This window comes from Falco punctatus, assembly GCF_963210335.1.
Source record: "Falco punctatus genome assembly, chromosome: 4".
NCBI classification, from domain to species: domain Eukaryota; kingdom Metazoa; phylum Chordata; class Aves; order Falconiformes; family Falconidae; genus Falco; species Falco punctatus.
Window position 1 is genome coordinate 23,231,212 of NC_137583.1, and position 21,675 is coordinate 23,252,886.

The 21,675-nt window shown below is 47.9% G+C and overlaps 1 protein-coding gene across 18 annotated transcripts in view; it reads left to right on the plus strand.

Annotated features, from left to right (window-relative positions):
• Positions 1 to 21,675, plus strand: part of GRM7 (glutamate metabotropic receptor 7) — a 417,449-nt gene that overhangs the window by 84,195 nt on the left and 311,579 nt on the right. For all 18 annotated transcript variants that reach the window (XM_080387562.1, XM_080387563.1, XM_080387555.1 and 15 more), the window contains one exon: positions 1 to 9,722. This exon is cut by the window's left edge. In XM_080387562.1, coding sequence (XP_080243688.1) covers positions 9,168 to 9,722 — 555 coding nt within the window. In that variant the 5' untranslated portion in view covers positions 1 to 9,167. The remainder of the gene's footprint in view (positions 9,723 to 21,675) is intronic.

Here is a 21,675-nt window from a genome sequence, read left to right on the forward strand (position 1 = left end):
AAAGTCATGATTAAGTACCAAAAAGAGGGGAAACTCAGGTTTATCTGATACTCAGTCCATCAAAGCAAATGAATAAAGGTAAAACTCTGTAACATAAAACCACATGGGGCAAAAAGAATCTGATATCATTAGCTGGGGAGACCAGATTGTCAATATATTTTGCCTGTGTTTGCTTGTTGTTGTACACAGGGATAAAATCTTGCATAGACGGGATCTTCCACAAAATGAATGGGGAGAGACGTCAGGGGAATAAATAAGATAGACAAGGAAAAGATCTGCACTCATAAAAAGTGAGTAGCCATAAAAAGGCCTTACAAATAAGATATTAAAACTTAAGTTACAAAGAATACCCCTGCTTTCTGTTGTAAAATGTTCCAAAACAATCTCATGACTTCATTTCTGCAGCCACTGAAGTAGGAAGAATTGCATAAGAGTCTTGCCATTTGTTTTATTTTATGCTTAACTCATATTCTCAATGATTCATTATCAAGATTTGTCATGACTAATTAAGAGGAGTGCCAGCTGTGATAGTGTTTGATATCATAGCACCTTGCTCAGTGGGGACTCAGCAGAGATAGCTCGTTGCATAGAATTAGCTGATAGCAACTAGTGATTTAGCGGCTCGCTGCAAACCATGGTCTGAACTGTTACAAAGATGAAGGTATTTAGCAGCCCCTGCAGTTGCTTCTTAACATGAAATTGAGTTTTCTGTAACTCTATTTAAAAAAAGCCCCAAAATTATTAAATTACATGTACAATTTTCTTTAATGTGGTAAGCCAACTCTATTTAAATAAAAACAATTAAATTCAAAAAAGGAGACAATTTTAAAATCAGGAAGGTATGAGTGTGAAAATGCTGCTTGTGGTTATGACTTTGTGACTGAGTTTTCCGTTCTGATGTGAACGGTCTGGTGGGCTCATAAACCTCTGGAAGCTCTGTACAAACAAAACCTTTCCGACCCATATTTTATATAGGCAAGGTCATCCATCATAGAATCTACACACCGTTCTGTATACCCTACTACCAAAAAAAAGTGATTAAAAAGTAATTAATTTCTGGGTAGCCATGGCAAAATATCAACGACTTATTTAGAGGGATGTGAGCAGGGTTGGGTTTGGCAGCTCCGGCTCTGCCCATCCCAACGTGCCTGACTTGGCCACATTAAACATGAGATTATAGAAAGTAAGTCTTAAAAAAACCCAACCCAACCCAGCCTCAAACTTGGCAACTGAAATCAATGGTATTTTTGTCTTACTTGCTCTAAGCCTGGTGACCAGTAGCCCTTTCGTAAACAGAGTTAATAATATCACTTATCTCGTGAAAATAAATCACCGGTTTTGAAGCACTCAGGCACTGTAGTGATGATCAAGATAGAAAAATCCAGGAAAGAAAGTTTTTTAATTCTGACTCAGTATGCGGTGAGTGCTCCTCTGCGGTAGGAGTCTTGGGGACACACGCTAAAGGCTGAGGATAAAGCAACGTATTGAATAACTGTTGATTAAGTGGGTACTGCCTATTCTGTGAGCTGAATGAGGTAGGGGCTCGGCAGAAAATACAGTAATGTTTGATCGTTTAATTAAAGGCCACGTCATAACATGTGCAGAACGGGCTGAGGAAGCAATCATGGTTCTGGCATTGTCGGTGGTGGATTCTGCATGCTTAATGTCACTTTTTAAGTAGGCGTCGCAGCTTTTTCAGGGAAATACTCACACAGAAGGCTGAAAGGAGGAGGATGCCTGCAACTTCAGTGCAAGAAAAATCCCCTCTCCTCTCCTCTCATTATATCTCAGCAGCCTGTTCTCGGGCTACCGGAGGCATCGAGGGCATGGTCCCCCCATAGCTGGCTCACAGCATTTTCCCTGGCTCTGTCCAGGTGTCCAGGGAATGGCAAGGCTGGATTTATTCACAGCTGGGAGCTGCACACCCAGCTCTGCTCTGTGCTAGGAGCATGTTTGCTGTGCGTGGATGTGTTGTTATGTGTTGATCTCTGAAGGGGACCAAATGCCCTGACCAGGGGGCTGGCATATGCTACCAGTTAGAGGTATTTTTCATAAATAGATGAACCATTTTCTGCCTGAATTCTTTTGGGGGAAAAGAAAAAAAATAGTTTTAAACTATCTTTGCTTAAAATTTGGCAAAGCTGTAAAGAATGGAAAAGAAGTGCTCATGACTGGGAGGAAAAAGCCTCCCAAGAGCATCCCGAGCAATTCCATCAGCCTAGCCACAGCTTTAATGCCACTTTATCCCTTAGAAAACTCCAGGCACTGCAGACAGCTGGGAAGGAGGGGACCTGCCTGCGCTGGCTGGATCAGTGTATTGTCTGACATTACAAAACTATTATTATTTTGAGAAAGCTGTCTTATTTAATTATTGTGAATGTGCAATTCCTTCATTTTTAATTCAGTATTGGAGGAGATGTTCCAAGCATTAAGTGAATGAAAATATTTGTAACAAACAAGAAACCAAGAGAATAGTAAGTGTTTGAAAAGAAAAAGTTATTGTTCTCTGTGGATTGCAGTGATTTTAATGATTTGGCTGAAGTGCCCATCTAATCGAGCTGCCTATTCGAAATATCTGTGATCTCAAAGGAACGGCTTTAAAGTGTCTCCCATGTAATTGATTGATCCATTCCTTTCAAATGCTTGGATGGCTTTCAAAGCCAGGGGACAGGTATTGATGGGACTTCGAGGGGGCTGTGTGTTTTACATGGTCTGGTGGGAAAAAATGCCTCAAGTCTCCTCCTGTACCGAAGTCAGAGCTGACTAAAGTAGTGGGAGTTCCTGGGCAGAAAGTGGGAATTGCTCAGAACTGACACAAAACACATTCTTGGGAGGAGCAAGGGCTTTCCTCCCCCACTGACTTCATCTTTTCCTGGCAGTGGGAATGGTGGTACCCGACCCTGGCGCTAGGACACCATTTTCTAAACACACGCTACATAGACGAGATGGTTTCACATCTTATTTTCTGAAATATAGCAAGTTTGGCTTTAAAACTGAGTGCATGTTGGTATTTAGAAAAAAAAAAAAATATTCCGTTTTAGTCATTTCTGAATGTCTTCTTGATGGAGGCAATTGTGGTCTGAAAACCCAAACAAATTCAAATAAAGATCCCACAACTTGCTGACAATATTTTCCCCTGGTTATCCTGCAGGTTCTATGTATTAGTCTGCTGGTATTTTACATATATAACCTATATTGATGAAAGTTACAAAATTCACCATCTCCGCACTTGTAAAAACTTGTAGTGTGATTATTTCTCTTTAATAGCATTATTAAAAATTATCTTTCCACATATGTTGAGCTCCTAACATGCTGGAAATGATATATCAGAGTGTAAGCTATGATCTGAATAAGAGCAGTCACTGTTACTGCACACCGGCACCTTCTGTTGTAGCTGCTCTTTTAGCAACGAGCCTGCTTTCAGAACGCAGATAACTTCTGAAAGGTTTATACCTTGGTAGTAAAAGCTTGGAGCTCCCTCGCAGGCTTGGTGAGTGCTCCCCTGTCCCCGTGCCAAGGAATGTCCCTCCCCATGGGAGGATTTAGTGGCTGGGAAGTGACCCAGGGATGTGACACCATCCTATGCGCAGAGCAGAGGGTGATGGCTCCAGCCCTGCACTGCCCGCTCTGGTGGGTCACGGATCATCTGCCACCCCGCGTCGGGTAAGGCAGCGCCATGCGGACCCTTGTACCACATCAGCCACGGGGTCCCTCCCATCCGTGGCACCCGCTGGCATTGCAGTGACCTGCCTCCGAGGCGGGCGCGGAAGGGAACCTCTCTGTCAAGACTCAGACCAGTCACCACATCCAGCAGGTTGGCTTCAGCCTGCGGCCAAGGGTTTGTACATCCTCCTGGAGCCTTTCCCTTTCTTAGAGCAGTAGCAGCCTGTGCACAGGCGGCAGGACCCAGGAGGTGACTGAAAATGAAAAATAACTGCCATTATGAGTACATTTGTGGATCTTTGTGAGCATCAAGGAAAGAGAAAAGTTTCTCTCTGTAGAGCAGCTGAGGTTACCCAGTGCTGCACAGCTTTGGGTTTAGGTGGGATCACACCAGCGTGTTGCAACAGAGAATTCGGCCCGGACACTTTGTGGTTTAGCACAAAGTATTCGTCACGACTTTTTTCTTCATAGACTTGGGAACAACCCACAAGATGTGTTTTAGATTTAATAATTCAATATGTATTAGACATTAAAATTTATTTATAATTTATGATTTAGTTTAATAATTTATAAATCAATAATTTATAATAAGATACACATACAAAATAATTTAAATCTTATATAAATCATGATCTAGAAAGAGATCCAAGCTACTATTATCCTTGAAGAGAATTTGCTGTCCCCGGTCCTCCCTGGAAACCAGAGCCACACTGACACCTTCTCTTTGAAAATAGCAACAGCAAAGCACAGAGTTAAGGATCAGAGTTTTTCACTGGCCTCTGCTCCAAAAATTCATTATTTTCTGAACGGCAGATAAGCAGGAGCTCTGGCTGCTATCCCAACACTGACTTCACCCAACAAATTAATTGCTTGTACCTTGTCCATTGCAGTCGTTCAAAATGACCTCCAACTGTGCATGGCAGCGTCATGCTACATTACCAAAATCTGAAATATTGTTTTATTTCTCCTTTCTGCTAGTCCATTGCTCTTTGTTTTGCATCCACTGCTTGGTTATAACATGATTTTGTGTTCACTCTGCCAGTTGCCCACATAAAAGCAATGTTTAATTACACAGCATCTTTGAAAGTACATGCGGGTAAGATCCTCCTGTGTTGGAAATCACGTAGCTCCCCTGAAGGATGCCAGCTATGATGCTGATTTTTTTCTGGCAAAGTCTTTGCTTATCCAGTAGCAATTTGGCTGAATCCATGCTCTTATTTGACAGAGAAGTTAAGAAATGTTTTTGAATATGGATTTTGGATGTGTTTAACCACTGTTTACTTCTAAACAAATTCTCTTGCTAAAAAGATCAGCCTAGGGTTTTGGTTTGGGGTTTTTAGGGGTTTGGGTGGTTTGTTAGGTGTTTTTTGGGGGGTGTCATTTTGTTTTGTTTTGTGGGTTTTTTTGTAAAGCAAACCTGCCCTGGGGGAGACAAAGCATGTCCCGAGCACTGCGAAGCGTGGAGGCGGTGGAAGCATGCCCGTGGGTAGTAGGGGTGTGGGTGGGGATCTGGCTTTTGGGTGCCTGGTCCTACCTGCAATGGTAATAGTGCTCTCATGTGCCAAAACCTGAGGCCAACCTCCCCTGCGTGTGGTTCTTTGGGTGGGAAAACCAGGATAGCTTCATTCTTATAAGAGGAGGTCTACGGCCGGTGCTGTGGAGCGCAGCGTGCCCGCGGCTGAGCCGGGCACCCAAGGAAAGCCGCCGCCATCCCTGGGAGCTTAGCAAGTGACTTGTGCTGGGAATTTGATTTGGTACAAGAATGACTAATTGTCAAGTGAAATACAAAACGTCACATTGAAATTACTTTCCTACCATTCCCATATGCTTCTGTCAGATTCCCCTTAAATACATAAAATGCTGTTTTACTGTAATAGCATTGCTTTCTGAGAGTCATTTCAGATTAGGGCTACAACTTTAACATGATTTAGTGTGTCATAACTCAAAATTCTCGCTGATGGCTTTAAGAGTGGGTGAGTTCAGTTTTGAGTGGACATAATCTAATTTTTGCTTAGGAACTGCTTGTTGAATCCACTTAGTGTAGCCGTTCTGGTGGGCCGTAAGGGAGGAGAGGATTTTTTTTTTTAGATTCAGTGGGATACAGGCTGTTACGCAGCGCAGGTGTGATACGCTCATGGTGGTATTTAGTCAGCGTTGTCTCACCTCTAGGTATTCAGTAATCCAAACCAAAACGAAACGCTTCTTCAAAGTAAAATATGGCAGTGACAGATGCACAGGCTATTATATTTAGTTCCTTGTCTGAGAGGGCCAGATTGGATGTAGGTAGCTGACTGCACATAGTGGATGGAGATCAGGTACGATGAAAGGGAGATTACTGGCTATTTTAAGAGTTAAACTTAAAAGGCATAAAAACTGATAAACAGTTTTTTTCCAGGTGATGTCCAATTAGACGGTGGTACTCATTACCATGGGGGCCACTGGAGCCAAGTACTTAGCAAGGGTGAAAGTGGGCCTGGGCACTTTTATGGATATCAAGAATATCCAGAATAATGATTAACTATATCAATTTTTGTAATGTAATTAGAATAATTTTTCATGCTTCAGGGCTTAAACCAATTTCTTTCTAGGAGAGACCAGGATGAGACTTATGGTAGGAACAGATTAAAGACATCTGCATACTGCAGAGCTCCTGCCTTTTCTTCTGACACATCTGATGCTATTCTGTGACAAGATACTGGGCTGGGTTGGACCCTGGGCCCACCTTGATCAGCTGTGTCATTTTCTATATTCCCTCAGGGAATCTGATATGGAATAGGTGAAGTAATTTCTTAGGTAAACCAGGGTGTGAGGGAAAGGAGGAGGAAGGAAACAGCAGATGGGTTTTCTGTAATTTTGAGAGGATAAACATGTTGAACGTAACTGCAGATTTGCCCAGAGGAAAAAAACCCAAACCAACAACAACAAAACAGGAAGCTTTCAAAATCATGGGGTGGCTTCCTGCAAAACAGTGAGATTTGTTAGAAAAGATGACTTATATTTACTTCCTTTCTGAATCTTAAGCACTTAAGGCAGACTTGAGTCATGCTTGCAAACTCTTCTCTACAGCCACTAGAGTCAGTTTTTTAATAATAATAAATACAGCTGAGATTCTCCAAGGGGAGCTTGAAGTGGGCAAGAGGTGATTAGGCGCTGAAAAGCTTACACGTAACAGTGCAGGTTCAGATGTAAAAGGGGATGGAGCTGGTGCTGCTGTGGAACAGCTGAGAAGGAACTCGCTCACCTGGTGCAGCAGGCGAGCTGGTGTACGGGGTTAAGGTGTGCGTGCATCGAGTGGTGGTACAAGGTGTGTCTGCTTCGAGGGGTGGTACAAGGTGTGTGTGCATCGAGGGATGGTATGCGGGCACAGAGGAAGCTGCAGCTCAACTGGCAGAGACTGGTGGGGGAGCAGGTGCCTGACCCTGGGGCTGCAGGGAGGCAGCAGCCAAGTCACCAGCACCCGTGAACAGCCCTCACCCACCCCCCAGCACATGTGTGCCCCATCGTGCACGTGAGCTTTCTGCTCTCGGGATGATGATGGGGGATAAGCGCAGGTTTCTCAGGAAAGCATGGCTGTGCTTTCATCCAGTGACCAAAAATGATAAACAACAAGGCCTGGGTGACGGCACAAGCTGGATGACAATACCCAAATTACAATGAAATAATATTTTATGATGTTTTCAGACAGTGGAAAAACTAAATCTTGGTCACAAGCTCAAAAATTATAATGTCTAGTGGAGAACTCAGCTGCTTTTATTGTTGTTTATGGTTATTACATCCTGGCCCTACTCAAAAATCCTCCAGTCTGCCATATCTGTCCAGTTCTGCTGCCGCTATCCAAGCATTCCCTTTAACCAAGGAACATTCACATGCCTTTTCTGGTCATGGTGGCATTTCAATATCACCAGTTTGGAAACCTTGGTTGTAGTAACTTCCGCCAAATACAAGTGGACCCAGAGAACCAATGTACAAGGAAAAGAGAAAAATAAAAAGCTGAAAAATATGGTGAAGAATTTAAAAAATACCAAGATTTTGAGGTGTTAAAAATAGATTTTTAATTGTTAAAAAGTGTTTTTGAGGTGATGAGCAAAGCTACTTGCTTGTGTCTGCCAGACCAGTTGCGCTGCAGCATTTCAGTGTTGTGAGATTAAATCTGGCCAGGCCAAAACAGATAAAAGCCATCAGTTTCTACCAATGTTTTTTACTGTTATAACAGTAACTGTTGTGTTACTCTGACTTCACTGAAATATAATGTGTTGGAAATTAAGCAGTCACTGTAGCTGTCTCTGAGTGGGTAACACTTCAGTGTGGTAGCTGGACTGGGCAGACTGAACTACCTCACATTGTGTGCTGCTGGTCCGGTGCATGTTAGGGGCCAAAAGATGAGCAGCAGCTATACTCGATCTGGTATTGATGAAGGAATTAGAGGTTGTCTCAAAAAAATGTGCTTGGGTTGGTGGGAACCAGGTGTCAGAGATGTGTATTGCATTACTCTTGCGTTGGGAATGTGACAGGGCATGGATTTGCTGGTCAGCAGGGAACAGCAACAGGTGGTGTATCTTCGGATATGATAGTTTTGGGATGAAGGAAACAGGACCAGGATGTTCGAGCACCCTCGAGATCTGGGTGTGCTGAAGAAAATCCACACAAAAATGAAGAAAAATGGGTCTGGGGATCTTAACATAGAACGAGATCAGCTGCATTACTTCGGTTTTGGGAGTATGGGGTTACATCCAGACTCCTCCTCCTCCTCACCAGGCTCCGTTGGTATCCACCTCAGTGGGGAGGAGGATCTTTTTTTCTCTCTCAAAATCCGGATTACCGTGTTTGATGCATCAGGCTGGCTGGGATGCTCCCGCGCTCGGGCGGCAGGCTTGGGCGCGCTGCCCCCCCGCCCCGCTGCCCGCGGCGGCACCGCCGCTCCCTACCGGCCGGAGGAGGAGGAGGATGATGAGGATGAGGATGCTCCGCCAGGGGAGCTGAGCCGGCAGCCCCCTCGCAGGCGCCTTCCGCGGGTGTTTCCGAGCCGCGGCCAGCCACGCATCCCCGCGCACAGCTTCAGCTCCCGGCGGCGCCCCGGGGAGCGGGGGTACCCCGGCTCTCCCCTTTCCTGGTGCCGTGGGGGTCCGGCCAGCCACCGAGCCACCTGTAACTCCCCATCCCCTCCCCCTCCTCCCCAACACACACATACCCCCCCTCCGGGGCAGGGCTAGCGGAGGGGACGGGGGCCGCCGCCCGGCTCCATCCCCATCGCCATCCCCGGGCCGGGCTCGGCCGGCGCGGCCGCATCCTGCGCAGCGGCGGGCGGGGCGGCGGAGGGGGCGGGAGGCGGAGAGGACCGGCCACCATTTAAAGCGGTAGCGGCGCGGCGCGGCTCCTCAGTACCGTGCTGCCGCGGAGCGCGGCGGAGCAGCCGCGGCCAGGGCGGGCGGGAGGGAGGGAGGGAGCGAGCGGCGGAGCGGCCGAGCCCCCGCTCCGCGCCCGGCCCGCCCGGCCCCGCCGGCCGCATGAAGGTGCAGGGCAGCGCGGGGCAGCGCCCGGGCGGCGGCACCATGGTCCGGCTGGGCAGGCTGCTGCGGCTCCTCACTCTGCTCAAGTTGCCCTGCTGCTTGCTGGAGTTCCTGCTCTCGGCGGCAGCCCAGGGGCAGGAGATGTACGCGCCCCACTCCATCCGCCTGGAGGGGGACATCACCCTGGGCGGCCTCTTCCCCGTCCACGCCAAGGGCCCCCCGGGCGTGCCCTGCGGGGACATCAAGAAGGAGAACGGCATCCACAGGCTGGAGGCGATGCTGTACGCCCTGGACCAGATCAACAGCGACCCGGACCTGCTGCCCAATGTCACACTGGGCGCGCGCATCCTGGACACCTGCTCCCGAGACACCTACGCGCTGGAGCAGTCCCTCACCTTCGTCCAGGCTCTCATCCAGAAGGACACCTCCGACGTGAGGTGCACCAACGGGGAGCCGCCCGTCTTCGTCAAGCCGGAAAAAGTAGTTGGAGTGATCGGGGCGTCGGGAAGTTCTGTGTCCATTATGGTGGCCAACATCCTCCGGCTTTTCCAGGTAGGGCTGCGCCGGGTCGCGGAGCCGCGCCGCGGGGCTGTGCCTGCCGGGGCCGGGGGCTCCCGCGCTGCCCGTCGCCCACTCCGGCCGTGTCCCCCGGCTGCCTGCCCGCCGGAGCCGGCGCCTCCCTCGCAGCCACCCGCTCCGCCTCAGCATCCTCCCCCGTCTCCCTTCTTCACGGTGCGTGGCACTTTCAGGATTTATCGCCCCATTTACAAGAAGCAATCCGTGAAGGGAAAGACGGGGGGGGGGGGTGGGGGGGGTGGAGGGGGGTGGGGGCTTAACTAAAAAGCAAAGGTGATGGCTTCGGTGGGTTTGCGTTAGAGAGAAACATCGCTCGGCAGGGATGCGGGTGAAGGCAGCGGGGGCACGGCCGGGACGGGCTTCACGCATGAGATGTCCGCTCTGTGCGAGGGCAGGGGGCGGGCAGCGCCGCAGCCGCCCGGGGCTCGGGGGCCTCGGGGCGGGGGGGGTTGCTTTTCCCGGCGGCACTTGGCCGGGCAACTCCGGGCGCCCAGCGGCTTCCCGAGGCCGCCCCCCCCCCCTCCCCGCCCGCCCGCAGGGGTCGCGCAGACCCCCGACTGGCCGGGGGCGGCGGCGGGGAAGGGGCAGCGTGGCGGGCCCGGGGCGGGGGGCGGCTGGCCGGCGCCGGGCCGAGGCTCAGGCGGCTCTGGCAGGCGCCGAGGGATGAGTGGGGCCGGCGGATTAAAGAACCGTGTGTGTGTGCAGTGCGGGGGAGACGCGCTGCAGCATCTGCCCGCTCCGCTGCCACCCCCCTCCCCCCCCCCGGCCGGGCGCGCTGCGATCGCCCCCCGCCCGGCACCGCCGGGGCTCAGCCTCGCTGCCTCTTGGGGCACGGGGACCTGCGTGTGTGACCGTCCCCATCCCGCCCCGGGGGGCGCCCCAGGTGCGGGAAAAGGCACCTGCGCAGGGGCTGGGGTCCCCCCCGGGGCGGGGGGGCAGCGGCGGGGCCCGGCGGCTCCGGCTGCTCCTTGGCAGCGATCGCGGGTGCGGTGACCAAACCGCCACCAGATGCATCGTGAGCAGCGGAGTTTCTCGCTTCCTATCCTACGCCTTCGCATGCGGAAGGTGGTGGTGGGGTTTATTTTTATTTTTGTGCAGCGGGCGGAGAGATCCCCCGCTTTTCCCAGCTGGAAACTTGTGAGGTTTTCACGGCAAATCCGCTCTCGGCTGTCAGCAGCCCTTGTTACTCCTCATTCCCATCTGGCTGCTGGTGCCAGGTACAGCCATAGCATGCCAGGCAAACGGAGCAATGCTCCTTCTCCCATCACTGCCCTTTGCACTGCCCAGCCAGACTGGGTCCTGTCTGTTTTCCTGAAAGGATGCTAAGAGGCTGGTTTTGTTTTCCTCCCTCGCCTCCCCCCTCTTGGCAAATTAAAATGTACCTCATATTGCTCCTGGATTCAGCGATGTGCCAAATCTCTCACAATTTGTGCAGCGATAACGTGTGGGTCTCCCTGTTGAAATGCTACCTCTGAGGAAGTGGCCCGGCTCGCATGTGCGATGCGAGCCAGCTTGGCATGGCTCAGTTCGCTGTCCTTGTATCTGTTCGAGGCTTCTTGCATTACAAACACCCCTTCCTGGGCTGCAAAACAGATGATCTCATGTTCTGCTCGAGCTGGAGCTGAGAAGCTTGGAGGGATGCGAGTGGTGCTGAAGTTCTCCTGAAGTACTGGTTCAGCAGATGCTGATCTGCCGTGGACTTGCACCAGCCAGTAGATTGAAATTAGCCAACTGTTTTATACTGCATCTCGTTCAAGAGCAAATCCTGGGCACTCTCCACTGAGATCTCCTTCAGTAGGAAACCCTGGGCACCGGGAGCCTTTTGTGTCATGCCATGATACCTGCAAAATCTTTGGTGATATATTACGTAATGGGATTTGCAGAAAATAAGACATTTGGGCAGTTTCTGCATGTGGAGACATTTATACAAATCTAAATATTTTAATGTATTGTGACTAAGCATCTGTTCGCAATTGCTTTTTAACCAAATCATCCGGAAAGCAGGAACTGGTACATACTGAAAGAGATTTTACTGAATATGTATTTTGCAGCTTGGCTCTGCCTTCTTCAGGCAGATTTTTCATGCAAAAAACCTGTTCCCCGTTGTCCTCTCCTTTAAACCACAGTTCAGAATGTGTCCCAGCCAGGGAGAAATAAGACAGACAGACCTGTTTTAAGAGACAGGAGGAGAACCAGACCTATTAAGCACCGTTTGGTGGGGGTGGGTGAGAAGCTGTTAAGTGATTGGAAAGAAAAAAAAAAAACCAACCAACTACCCAACCCCAAAAAAGTCGTTAACCTAAATACTTTTGCAAATGGGTGAGCTGTTGCAGCCAGCTTGCTTCTCCTGGGTCACTGTAGGTTTTACTGACCCTGGCGGTGGGGTGAGGGGTGGGTAAATGGCTCATGGACAGTTATTTTCATGTCCAAACTGGCTTTTCCCTGACATCTTGTAGATGAAAACTCTTTCCATCTGTGGAGGGCTCTGCAAAGAAATCTTACCAGTGTTTACATTTCTGTGACAGTATCTTGGAAGAGAACTATTTGTCCTCTACTTTCATGCAGGGAGAAAATACATACATAAACCCATATGGAGCGCAGTGGGATTTCCTCAGCTGGCTACTGATGCTTAAAGGGCTTCCTCCCCAGGATGGGTGAGATTTAGGCTATTCATCTTCCTCTCGGCAGGTGAAGTTACGATCTCTCTCCATGCAGCTCACCTGTCCCCAGTCTAGCACAGAGCTTTGAGAGCATCTTCAACTGATGCCAACAGGTGGATCAGCAGGGGAAAAGGACACCGAGGTCCTCTGGTTGGAATCCATCTGTGTAATTACTGTGTGAAGTTTTGTAGAAGCTTTCCTTTTGTAAAAAATGATGTGAAGGATCTACATTAGACTTGAGCTTTTTCCTGTGTGATGAAAGCAAAAATCCCTCCCCCTGCCTCTCTGTCTCTCTCTGCTTATCCCTGAATTGCACCTTTGAGAAAAGATGATGGGAATGGTTGGGGTGGGAGTGTGTGTGGGGTGGGGTGTCCCCCCGCCCAGGTGCTGTGAGGAAGGCCCCAAGCCCCAGCTGCTGCCGAGCAAAGGGAAGCTGTAACCGTGACTGCCTTTGAGTCATGTGTGGGTGCTTGGTGGAGCAGAGCTGTCGTGCTGCTGAGGCTGGGGTTGCCACTCGCTCCAACTCACACAGGATGTGTTGGTGCGTCGCAGGTGGGCGCAGGAATTGCTGGTGAGGGCAGTGTGTCTCCTAAGGCCAAGTACCGGAGGATTTCTCTGCCAGAATTACAGCTAATGAGAGGTGCAGCTGCCCTGCAGAAGTGCAGGTTTATAGGAAGGGGAGCCTTTACGCCCCTGTTCAGGATCTGTCATTGCCAGCAGCTAACTTTGTGTGGGACCTTTCTGGAGTTCCTTCAGTTACAATGTTCAAGAGCATCCCAGCCACGCGGCAAGGGCCCACCCTTGGGAGCAAGTTAGACCCTTGTAGCTGAGACGTGCCGAAGCGCAGTTGCAGGTGTGACTTGCTTTTGAAGATGATGCAGACAAGCTCTCTCCACTTTGGCAATTCTCACCTTGGAAGGGGTCGAGCTGGGGGGTGCATCTGGCTGGATGCTTTATTTCTGCATCTCCATTCTTTAACTTCATCCTCTCCAGAAGCAGGAATGCAAGTGCCCTGACTGGAGCTCATGTGAGAGAGCTCCTACTGACTACATCCTTCTCCTAGGGCTTGTGCCCTGGCCGGGAGGGACCGGTGGGCTGTGGGCTCTGGGAGCCGTGCTACATGGGGCGGGTGTGCTGCCCGGCACCCAGAGCCTGTGTCTTTGCTGCAGGGCAGTGGATTAATGCAACAGAAGGGATATTGCCATGTGTGGTGGACTGTGGAGATATAAATGCATGAGTATTCAAGTATATGAAATACAGTGATTTTTTCAAAATAAAATTCTATTAGGGCATGCCAATAAATAGTATGCTGACTGTAAATTAAATACCTATTCTAAAAATAAAACAAACAATTTGGAAAGCTGTTTCCAAATGCATCAGGGAGTTCAAGGCAATATGTTTCTAGGCTGCTAGCTTTGCATTGTAAAAAATACTGTTACTTCAGTGTCATAGCTTTCCTTACAAATTTAACTCCATGAAATGCAATAACTAGGCTGAAAAAAATTGCCAAATGTTTAATCTGTTTCATATTTTCTGGGAGTAGAACCATGCAATATGGGGAATATCAGCACAGTGATTTCTTTTTTTATACTGCAGAACTAATTTTCAAACTCCCTTAGAACTACAGACTTCTCATTACAAGCTTTAATAATGAACTAATTACTGCTTCAGGTTTCTGTCCTTGGTGGATGCAATTTTAAGTAGTCAATCCACAATCGTTCTTTCTCGTCTAAACACCTTTTGCTTTTATCAGTGATGGTTCTTGTGGCATGTAGGGGTGTGTTACCAAGCCCCTTCAGGGAAGTTTTTAGAAACCAGCGTGGGATAAAGGAGCACGATGAGGCTGGGAGTATAAATTGAAACTTCCCTCACATCCCTTGGGGGCTTTTGGCTATATTTCCATCTGTGGGTGCCTTTGTACTAAATGAGAAAGATGAAAGCTGAAGTCCTGCCTTCTGTTCTAGACACAATGAAGCCAGTAGAAATGTGATTATTGGGAAAGGAATACAGCCTAAAAGTGCAGCTCCTAGTTGGATGCTGCTTTTTCCCTTAGAAAAGGGCATGCATTTTCCAAGGCACTCCGAGTGAGGACGTCTTCTATGCTGCCACGGTGGTCGCTGTCTGCATCAACAAGCTGTGGCTGACTGAGCTGCGATGTTCGAGGTGCTGCAACTGGTGTCCAGGGAGGCTGTGGTTCTCTCCCAGCTTCTGGCTGGAGGGGATGGAGTGTGGCTCTTGGCACATTGTGCCTGTTCCTGCCAGCTCTGCAGCGCAGTCACAGGGCAGGAGGGTGAGGGGCTCTATGAGGATGGCTTTGCAGAATGTGCGGTCCCATGATTTCAGGAGATTCTTCTCAAGTGTTTGTTTTTATAATTAATTTTATGCTGTTCATCTGGTAGGTTTCTAGGAACTCCTTCCCTCTGCAGCAAAGCATTTGCAAACAGATCGTTCCTCCCTCTCTTCCCCCTTGTTTCAGTTTCCCGCAGGAATATGGGATATAGGCCTGATGATTTCCATTTGTGTAGGTTCTGGGTGTAAAGGCAGAGACTCCTGTCGAGCCTCCTCCTGCTGAACTTGACTTAATGAGATGGTAGTAAATGGCCAATTTAATTGACTGCAATGTACCTGCCATGGGGGGATTCTTGGGTTATCGCTGGTATTTGGGAAGAAATCTTAACAGGCTTTAGCAATGTTTTCCTCTAGATGCTAATACATTTCCAACTCATTACCAGTTTATTGCATTTTCCTCTTCTAACTTTTAATAAGACAATATTGGTCTTAGGAAGTGGATTAATGATTCATTTGATAAAATATATTTCAGGAGAACCATACATTTTTCAGTGAGACTCATATAGAAGATTTAGGAAAAAGCTGAAAATAGGAAACAGTAAACTTTAATTCTTTGCCTCTTTTCAAAGAATGTTTTTTGTGTTTCTCAGCAAGCTTTCATTTTCATCAGCCTCTAAGTATTTATCCTTGTTACTGATGCACCAAATACATGTCAGCAGGCTGAGCCATGCAGTTCTTCCATAATGTTGAAACACCAAGCTACATTTAATAGACGTGGAATCTTATTTCACCTGTATAAACTGAAAGTAAAGGAAAATCCTTGCTTCAAGAATTCACAGGTTTTGTGTGGAGTTACTAATGGGAGGCTGGAGGTGCTATCGTTATATTTTTCTGGAACACAGTGTTTTGAAGGTAAAATTTACTTTCTTGACAAGGCATAATTCAATATTAGCAATAGTTTTGGCTCTTAATCTGTTTTGACTGTCTCAGTGTAGATGTTAGGTAGTTATCTGGGAGAAGACTGGCTCTGCCAGGGAAATGATGCTCACCCATGGAGAGAGACTGGGAGGGATGATGGTGCTTCTGTGAGCAAAGGATTAGCTGACAATTAGGACTGGCATGGGGGCAGCGCAGGGGGATGCTGGAACATATCAGTTTGTATGGTGGAAGTATATATTCAGCAAGGACACTTGTGTGGTTCCCAATCTACTCTTCGCAGTGAAATAAGGTGACCTCTTTGGGATGACGAATGGAAGGATCATTTCAAAGCATTAATTTTTATGAAAGAAATATTGATCTGTTTTTGAATCTCATAATACTAATATTGTAAACCTACATGTACTATATTCTGTATTTTAGTCTATTAAATGAGTTTTGCTTGGAGGCATTAAAACCATCTGACAATACTCTGCATTGTGATATCAGATGTTGTTATTTCTATTTATAGTGATATTCAAATTAATCTCAATGAGTGACAATGCTGACTGTCCCAGACATAGGACTATGATGAATTTTATCATAATACTGGAAGATACGAAGCATGTAATTAAGGCTGTTTGGAGAGCATGGAATCCAATACAGTCAGGTCATTAGTGTGGTAAAGTGGGTATCCAGGCAGAGAGAAATCTGAAGAAAAACAAGTATTTCTAAAGCCTTCCTCATTACTGATGATTCACAAGGTCCTATAAAGCCCTTCTGCTGAATACAGTAGAGGTATTCTGAATCATCAACAACTTACCCTGGAATAAGGCATGGTCCTGTATTGGGCTGCTAAAATATGGCAGCCCTGCCTCACCAGGCCACTGATCACTTGTGCACAGGCACCACATGTTTTACCTTGCTGGGGTAGCTTGTAGCTGCAGAGCTAGCATAGTTCTTCCATGCAGTTGTACTTTTTTTTGTAGCTCAGGGCTGTTGAACATGATGGAGCTGGTACTAAGGTGGGGTGTCCGGGCTAAAAAAGCCCTTTGCCAGTGCCATGCCTGTGCGGAGCTGGTGGCAGGGTGCAGGATGGTGCAGCCTGAGCACACCTCCAGTGGGGCAGCTGCCGAGACCTTCACATCGGGGTCACACTGCTCCTCTGGGGACCAGTATCTCCATTTCACAAAATTTGACAAGTGGTGTTAGGTTTCCAGAGAAACCATAACTCCAGCAGTATTGCCCAGCTTCCCTCTACTTTAGCCTGTACTGTGGTAAGTGATGCTTTTGCTGTGTCATTTGGGATGTTCAGGAGAGGCATTAGCATGCTGTATGAATGCGAGCGTGTTGCAAAGTATATATCCTCTTATTCCTTGGCTCATGGGGTAATGCGGGCCAGTGCCTCACTTCCAAGTGCTTTGAAATGAACTTGGCAAGCATGCCCAAACCCCTGTGAAGTGCTCCTGATTAGAGATCACCTTTCTCCTTGCGTTGAGATCATGTGAAGCACTTGGGCTACCTGGCCTCTGATTTGAATGGCAAGAGAAGGCAGGCTGGGGAGACCTTCCCTTCCAAACACCCTGCGCTGCCTGGAGTGGCACAGATAAGACCTTTTCACTCGCAGGGCACATCAAATACCTCTGGTTTTGTGAAAGGGATTGCCTGGCCTCTGTGGGTGGAGAGGACAGTTAGCAGCAGTCCTAGGTTGCAAGGTTTCCTTCTGATGATGGTTCTGCTTAATGTCTATGAATGTGTTCATGTATGTAGGTGTTTATATAAATATATACATATTTGCATTAAAAACTTAGTATTTCTTTTCGTAGACATTCATGCTGTAAGCACAAGTGACCTGTCTTTTAACTTTTTGCTGGGGGGTAGGGCTGGGAAGGGGGGAGCAGGCACCAGTGCCGGGCCATGGTGGGTGAGGACGGGGCAGAGTGTGCCTCTGCCGCCGTCAGTGTGCCGACAGCCGTGTCACCTGCTCATCTGGCTTTTCGGTTCTGTCTGTCTCGTGTTATGATGATGTTAGGGCTCTGAAGAATCAATGATGTGTGATTAATAGAGAAGGGATGTGTTTTAGTAATACAGAGCCACCTCAAAGGCGTTCAGTGGTACAGTCAGCGGGTTGTGTTCAGGCTTGGCTGTTCCTGTCTGGGAAGGGAGCAAAGAGAGGACAGGCATAACGCCTGTGGGAAGCGGGGAAGAGGGTGGAGAGGTTGGCTTGTGGCTGGTATGGGGTGAGAGGGTGCTGGAGGGAGGATGCTCTGCGGGACCAGCTCTCCCTTTCCACCCAGCAGCAGGAGCCTCGGGTCTTCCCCCAACAGCAGCTGGGGTGGCTTTCTGGACCCAGGCACAGGCAGAGGGGCTGGACAGCAGGGCTGTGGTGGCGCTTCCCTTTGTGGCAGGCTGCTGGCCGTGTGCCTGCCACCTGGGTCTCTGCCTGGAGCCTGCCCTGACTGAGCTGAGGGAGAGCTGAGGTTGGGGTGGAGGACCTGAGAGGGGTCACTGTGCAGCACATTGCCCTGGGAGGGAAAGCAGCCAAGGTCAGGTTTGGTGTCTGCACAGCCCAGGTCAGTGCCAGGTGGTGATGCGCAAGTCCCAGGGAGGACAGAAACCCACAGGCTGGGTGACTGCCACGGGGCTGCTCACCTTAGCCTAAGGGCAGTGCCTTGCTGGAGCTGCTGTAGTGCCTCCAGTTCAAAAGCCAGATAATTTGGACCTGGTTTCGGTGTGGTCCCTGTGCTCCCCTGCCTGCTGTAGATATGTCCTTAGATCTTGCTCTTACAGTTTTACAGCTGTTTTTGGCTTTTCACTTGCGGGTATAACAACTGCTGACAAAGCCAAAACCTTAAGCTGTTGCTGTCCTGAAAAATGACTCTGATCCAGGTTCTCCTCAGGTGGGTTGGTACAAACCTGTATCTCCACTTCCTTCGTTAGAAATGTTAAATTTCTGTGGCTGATAGCAGGATGTAGCACACAGCCCAGCGTGCTCAGGGTGTGCACAGCCAGTGGGGTTCAGGGATGCGAGCCCCACAGAAGGAGTGCGCATCGCGGCTGCCAGTGCCGCAGCCTGCTCAGAGCTGGAGGGCGAGCTCTAAAACACCGTGCCACCTCCGAACCACTCTTCTCGCTGGAAACGTGAAAAAGCTGCTTGTAGAGTGGGTTTTAGGGTTTTCAAGGGTTAACTGGAAAAGTCATCCTTTTTGTTCATAAACCAAATTTCAGTTACAGAAACGATGGTGTAAAAGTGAATATAGATCCCTGCATGTCATTTTTATAGCAGCCATTTATTACTATCCTACACAAAGGCTCTAATCCTAACTTTTCTTAGAAGAGTGCCCATACATAAATAGGACTATAAATCCAAAGACTGTAGAGGATGGAAACACATGCTTTTCTTAGCACAGTCTTCCAGCATTTTCTTTGAGTGCTTCAGCACTGGCTGATGTCAGCGGGAGGGCAGCAGGCTGGTCGGGGCTCTGGCTGGTGGGCTTGGAGGCATCCCTTTGTCCTGGTAGCATCCCCTCAATCTCCCACTCTGCCCCCCCCAGGTGCTCCATTCCCATTTTCTGGGGGCAGAGGTGTCAGCCTGCCTCCTGCTGTGGTGCTCCCTATCTGTGCCGAGTCACTGCCCTGGGGTGGGACACATAATGCCAGGCAGGTCCTTGCAGATGCTTGCCTCAGCTCTTCTGTAAACTTTTCTGAATATTCTAGAACCTCCTTGAAAGACTGGGTTTTTTTTCCTCTTAATAGTCAGCTTGTATCCTCTTTGCTGGAAATTTTCTGATTTTGTTTGGACTGTAGTTTCACAGCGGGCTACAAGGCTTAAGTGCAGCACAGAACGCAATAGGCATCTTCCTAAAGCGAGACTTCTGCTCTCCCTTTTTTGCTGGAAGCTGGGTACAAGAAGGAGAGGTGCTGAATGCTGTAGTGGGAGAGATTTATCCGCAAGATTAACATCCACTCAGCTGGGACTTGTGAAACTCCATCTCTGCCCGATTCAGGCTCAAGATGTTAGCTTAAATTTCCGGTGGTCTGGGGGGGTACTAGTGGTTGTTTTAAATTCTGTTTCGTCCCAGCAGCACATTTCCAGTCTAGACTATCTGTGTTAAAAGGCAACCAAACAAAAATCCCACAAGAAATTTGTTTCCATAGTAGCCCTTGTTTAAAGAACTGAAAATTTTCCAAATGAAGGAAATACTAAACACAGAATTAGGATTTTATTATCTTTGATGGAGAGGGCAGAGTGTTCAGGATCTCAGGAGACCTTCGTGCCTACGTTGTCTCAGATGGAAGTGCTCAGGTTTGGTGCCTCACAAGTTTTTCTCTGCTGACATTTTAGAATTTATGTAGAGTAAAGCCTTCTGCAAGCTCATATGTAGAAGATTTTCTAATAAATTTATTATTTCATAAATATTTTAATAACAGTAATTATGCATTCATCAGAATGGAGATTTGTTTCAGTGTCATTAAATTCAGCCTCATAATTATATGCATGGTATTTTTGCACACAGTACAAACTCAGCGCAGTTGCTTTGTAAATGTATTGCAGCACTTGGCAACACAGGAGGAATTTACATCTTTGCAGGACTGTTGTCTCCAGCTATTGGCATGTTCAGTATACCAAGAAGAGCAGGACAGCAGGAAATTTTCCTCCATGAGAATGGAGGATTTGGGCCTTAAGAAGTGCAGCAGGCTTCTATTTCCAGCAACAACAACCGATGAGCTCCTTAATACAAGATCACAGATAAAATGCAAATTTGCGCATACTGCAACAGCCACCACTGCTTACTGGGCTATGAAAATGCTGCTGAGATTGATACCAATTTGCTTTTGAAATACATCTATAAATTATTTTTGTGATAAATCTCTACCTTTTTTAACACAATTTTTTTTCCAGATTTCTGAAGATAAGCATAGATAAGTTAGTATTAGAAGTTCCATTGCCAAGGAAAGCTTGACTAGATTGAGTACAACTCTGATGGCAAATTCTTTTCTTTGTGAATATAGCCCTTTATCCTGGGGGAGCCATGCATTTGCTGGTTTCTAAGACCTCTGCTCGATAAACACAACTTGATAAGCTTAATCAACATTTTTGTTTTCAGTTGTGGTATCAGAGACTGCTGATGTTGAATCCCAGTAATACAAGACCTGAGGATAGGTAGAAGCATATACTTTCTAATTGAAAAGTGAAACAAAGATAATATATTTTCCAGGATGAGCTCAACTGGCCCTAAAGATTTGATAGATCTCTAATGCTCATCTTGAGTTGTGACAGTGTATCCCATGGATCTCAGTACTTCATTTCCATGTTAAAAAAAATAAAAAGTCAAAGGCAACTTGATGGAATGTCACATATCAGCCTGTATCTTGTGTATCTCAAGGACAATGCCGAGTTTAGTATTCACTGTGTTACGTTCTCCATTGATTTCCCCAGTCCCCAGCCTTCAGCATTTGAATGTCCTTTGACGCGTAGGTCCATAACCACCTCTCGTGTGCTGTAACACGTATTCTGCCTGTGTCCAGCGTCTGCCGCTGCTCTCCCTGTAACACTTCGAAGTTCAGGACTTGCACCTCTGACAGAGCTGACAGAGCCAGAACAAGCTGTGTTGCCTCCTCACCTTCTTGTCCTTCCTATTGCGTATAAAATGGAGTTGATGAAGGCCTCTCTGGAGCATTGTTACTGTTACCTTCCTTGTGATATCTTTTCCACTTGCTTTCTCTTGTGTTTTCCACCCTGACCCACAGGATAAACCCTTCCTGCCCTCACATGAGGGTATGTTGGGACCATGGTTTCCCAGATGGCCACCGCACCTCCTCCTGGTTAAGGAGGGCTGATGGCATAGCTGGGCTTATTCAGTTTAAAACAGTGATTCTGCATGGCTGGGGTCAAGTGCCCCACTGATGGATGTGTGTGGAGCTCTGACAGCTTACACCAGCTGAGGCTGTGGCTTTCTTTTCTATTTATTTATTCCCTTTGGAAACAGGTACATTGCCCTCTTCTGTAATCTTTGGGACATCAGATATGTTGAGATGCCCTCAATGTGTTGGCATTGCTCAGG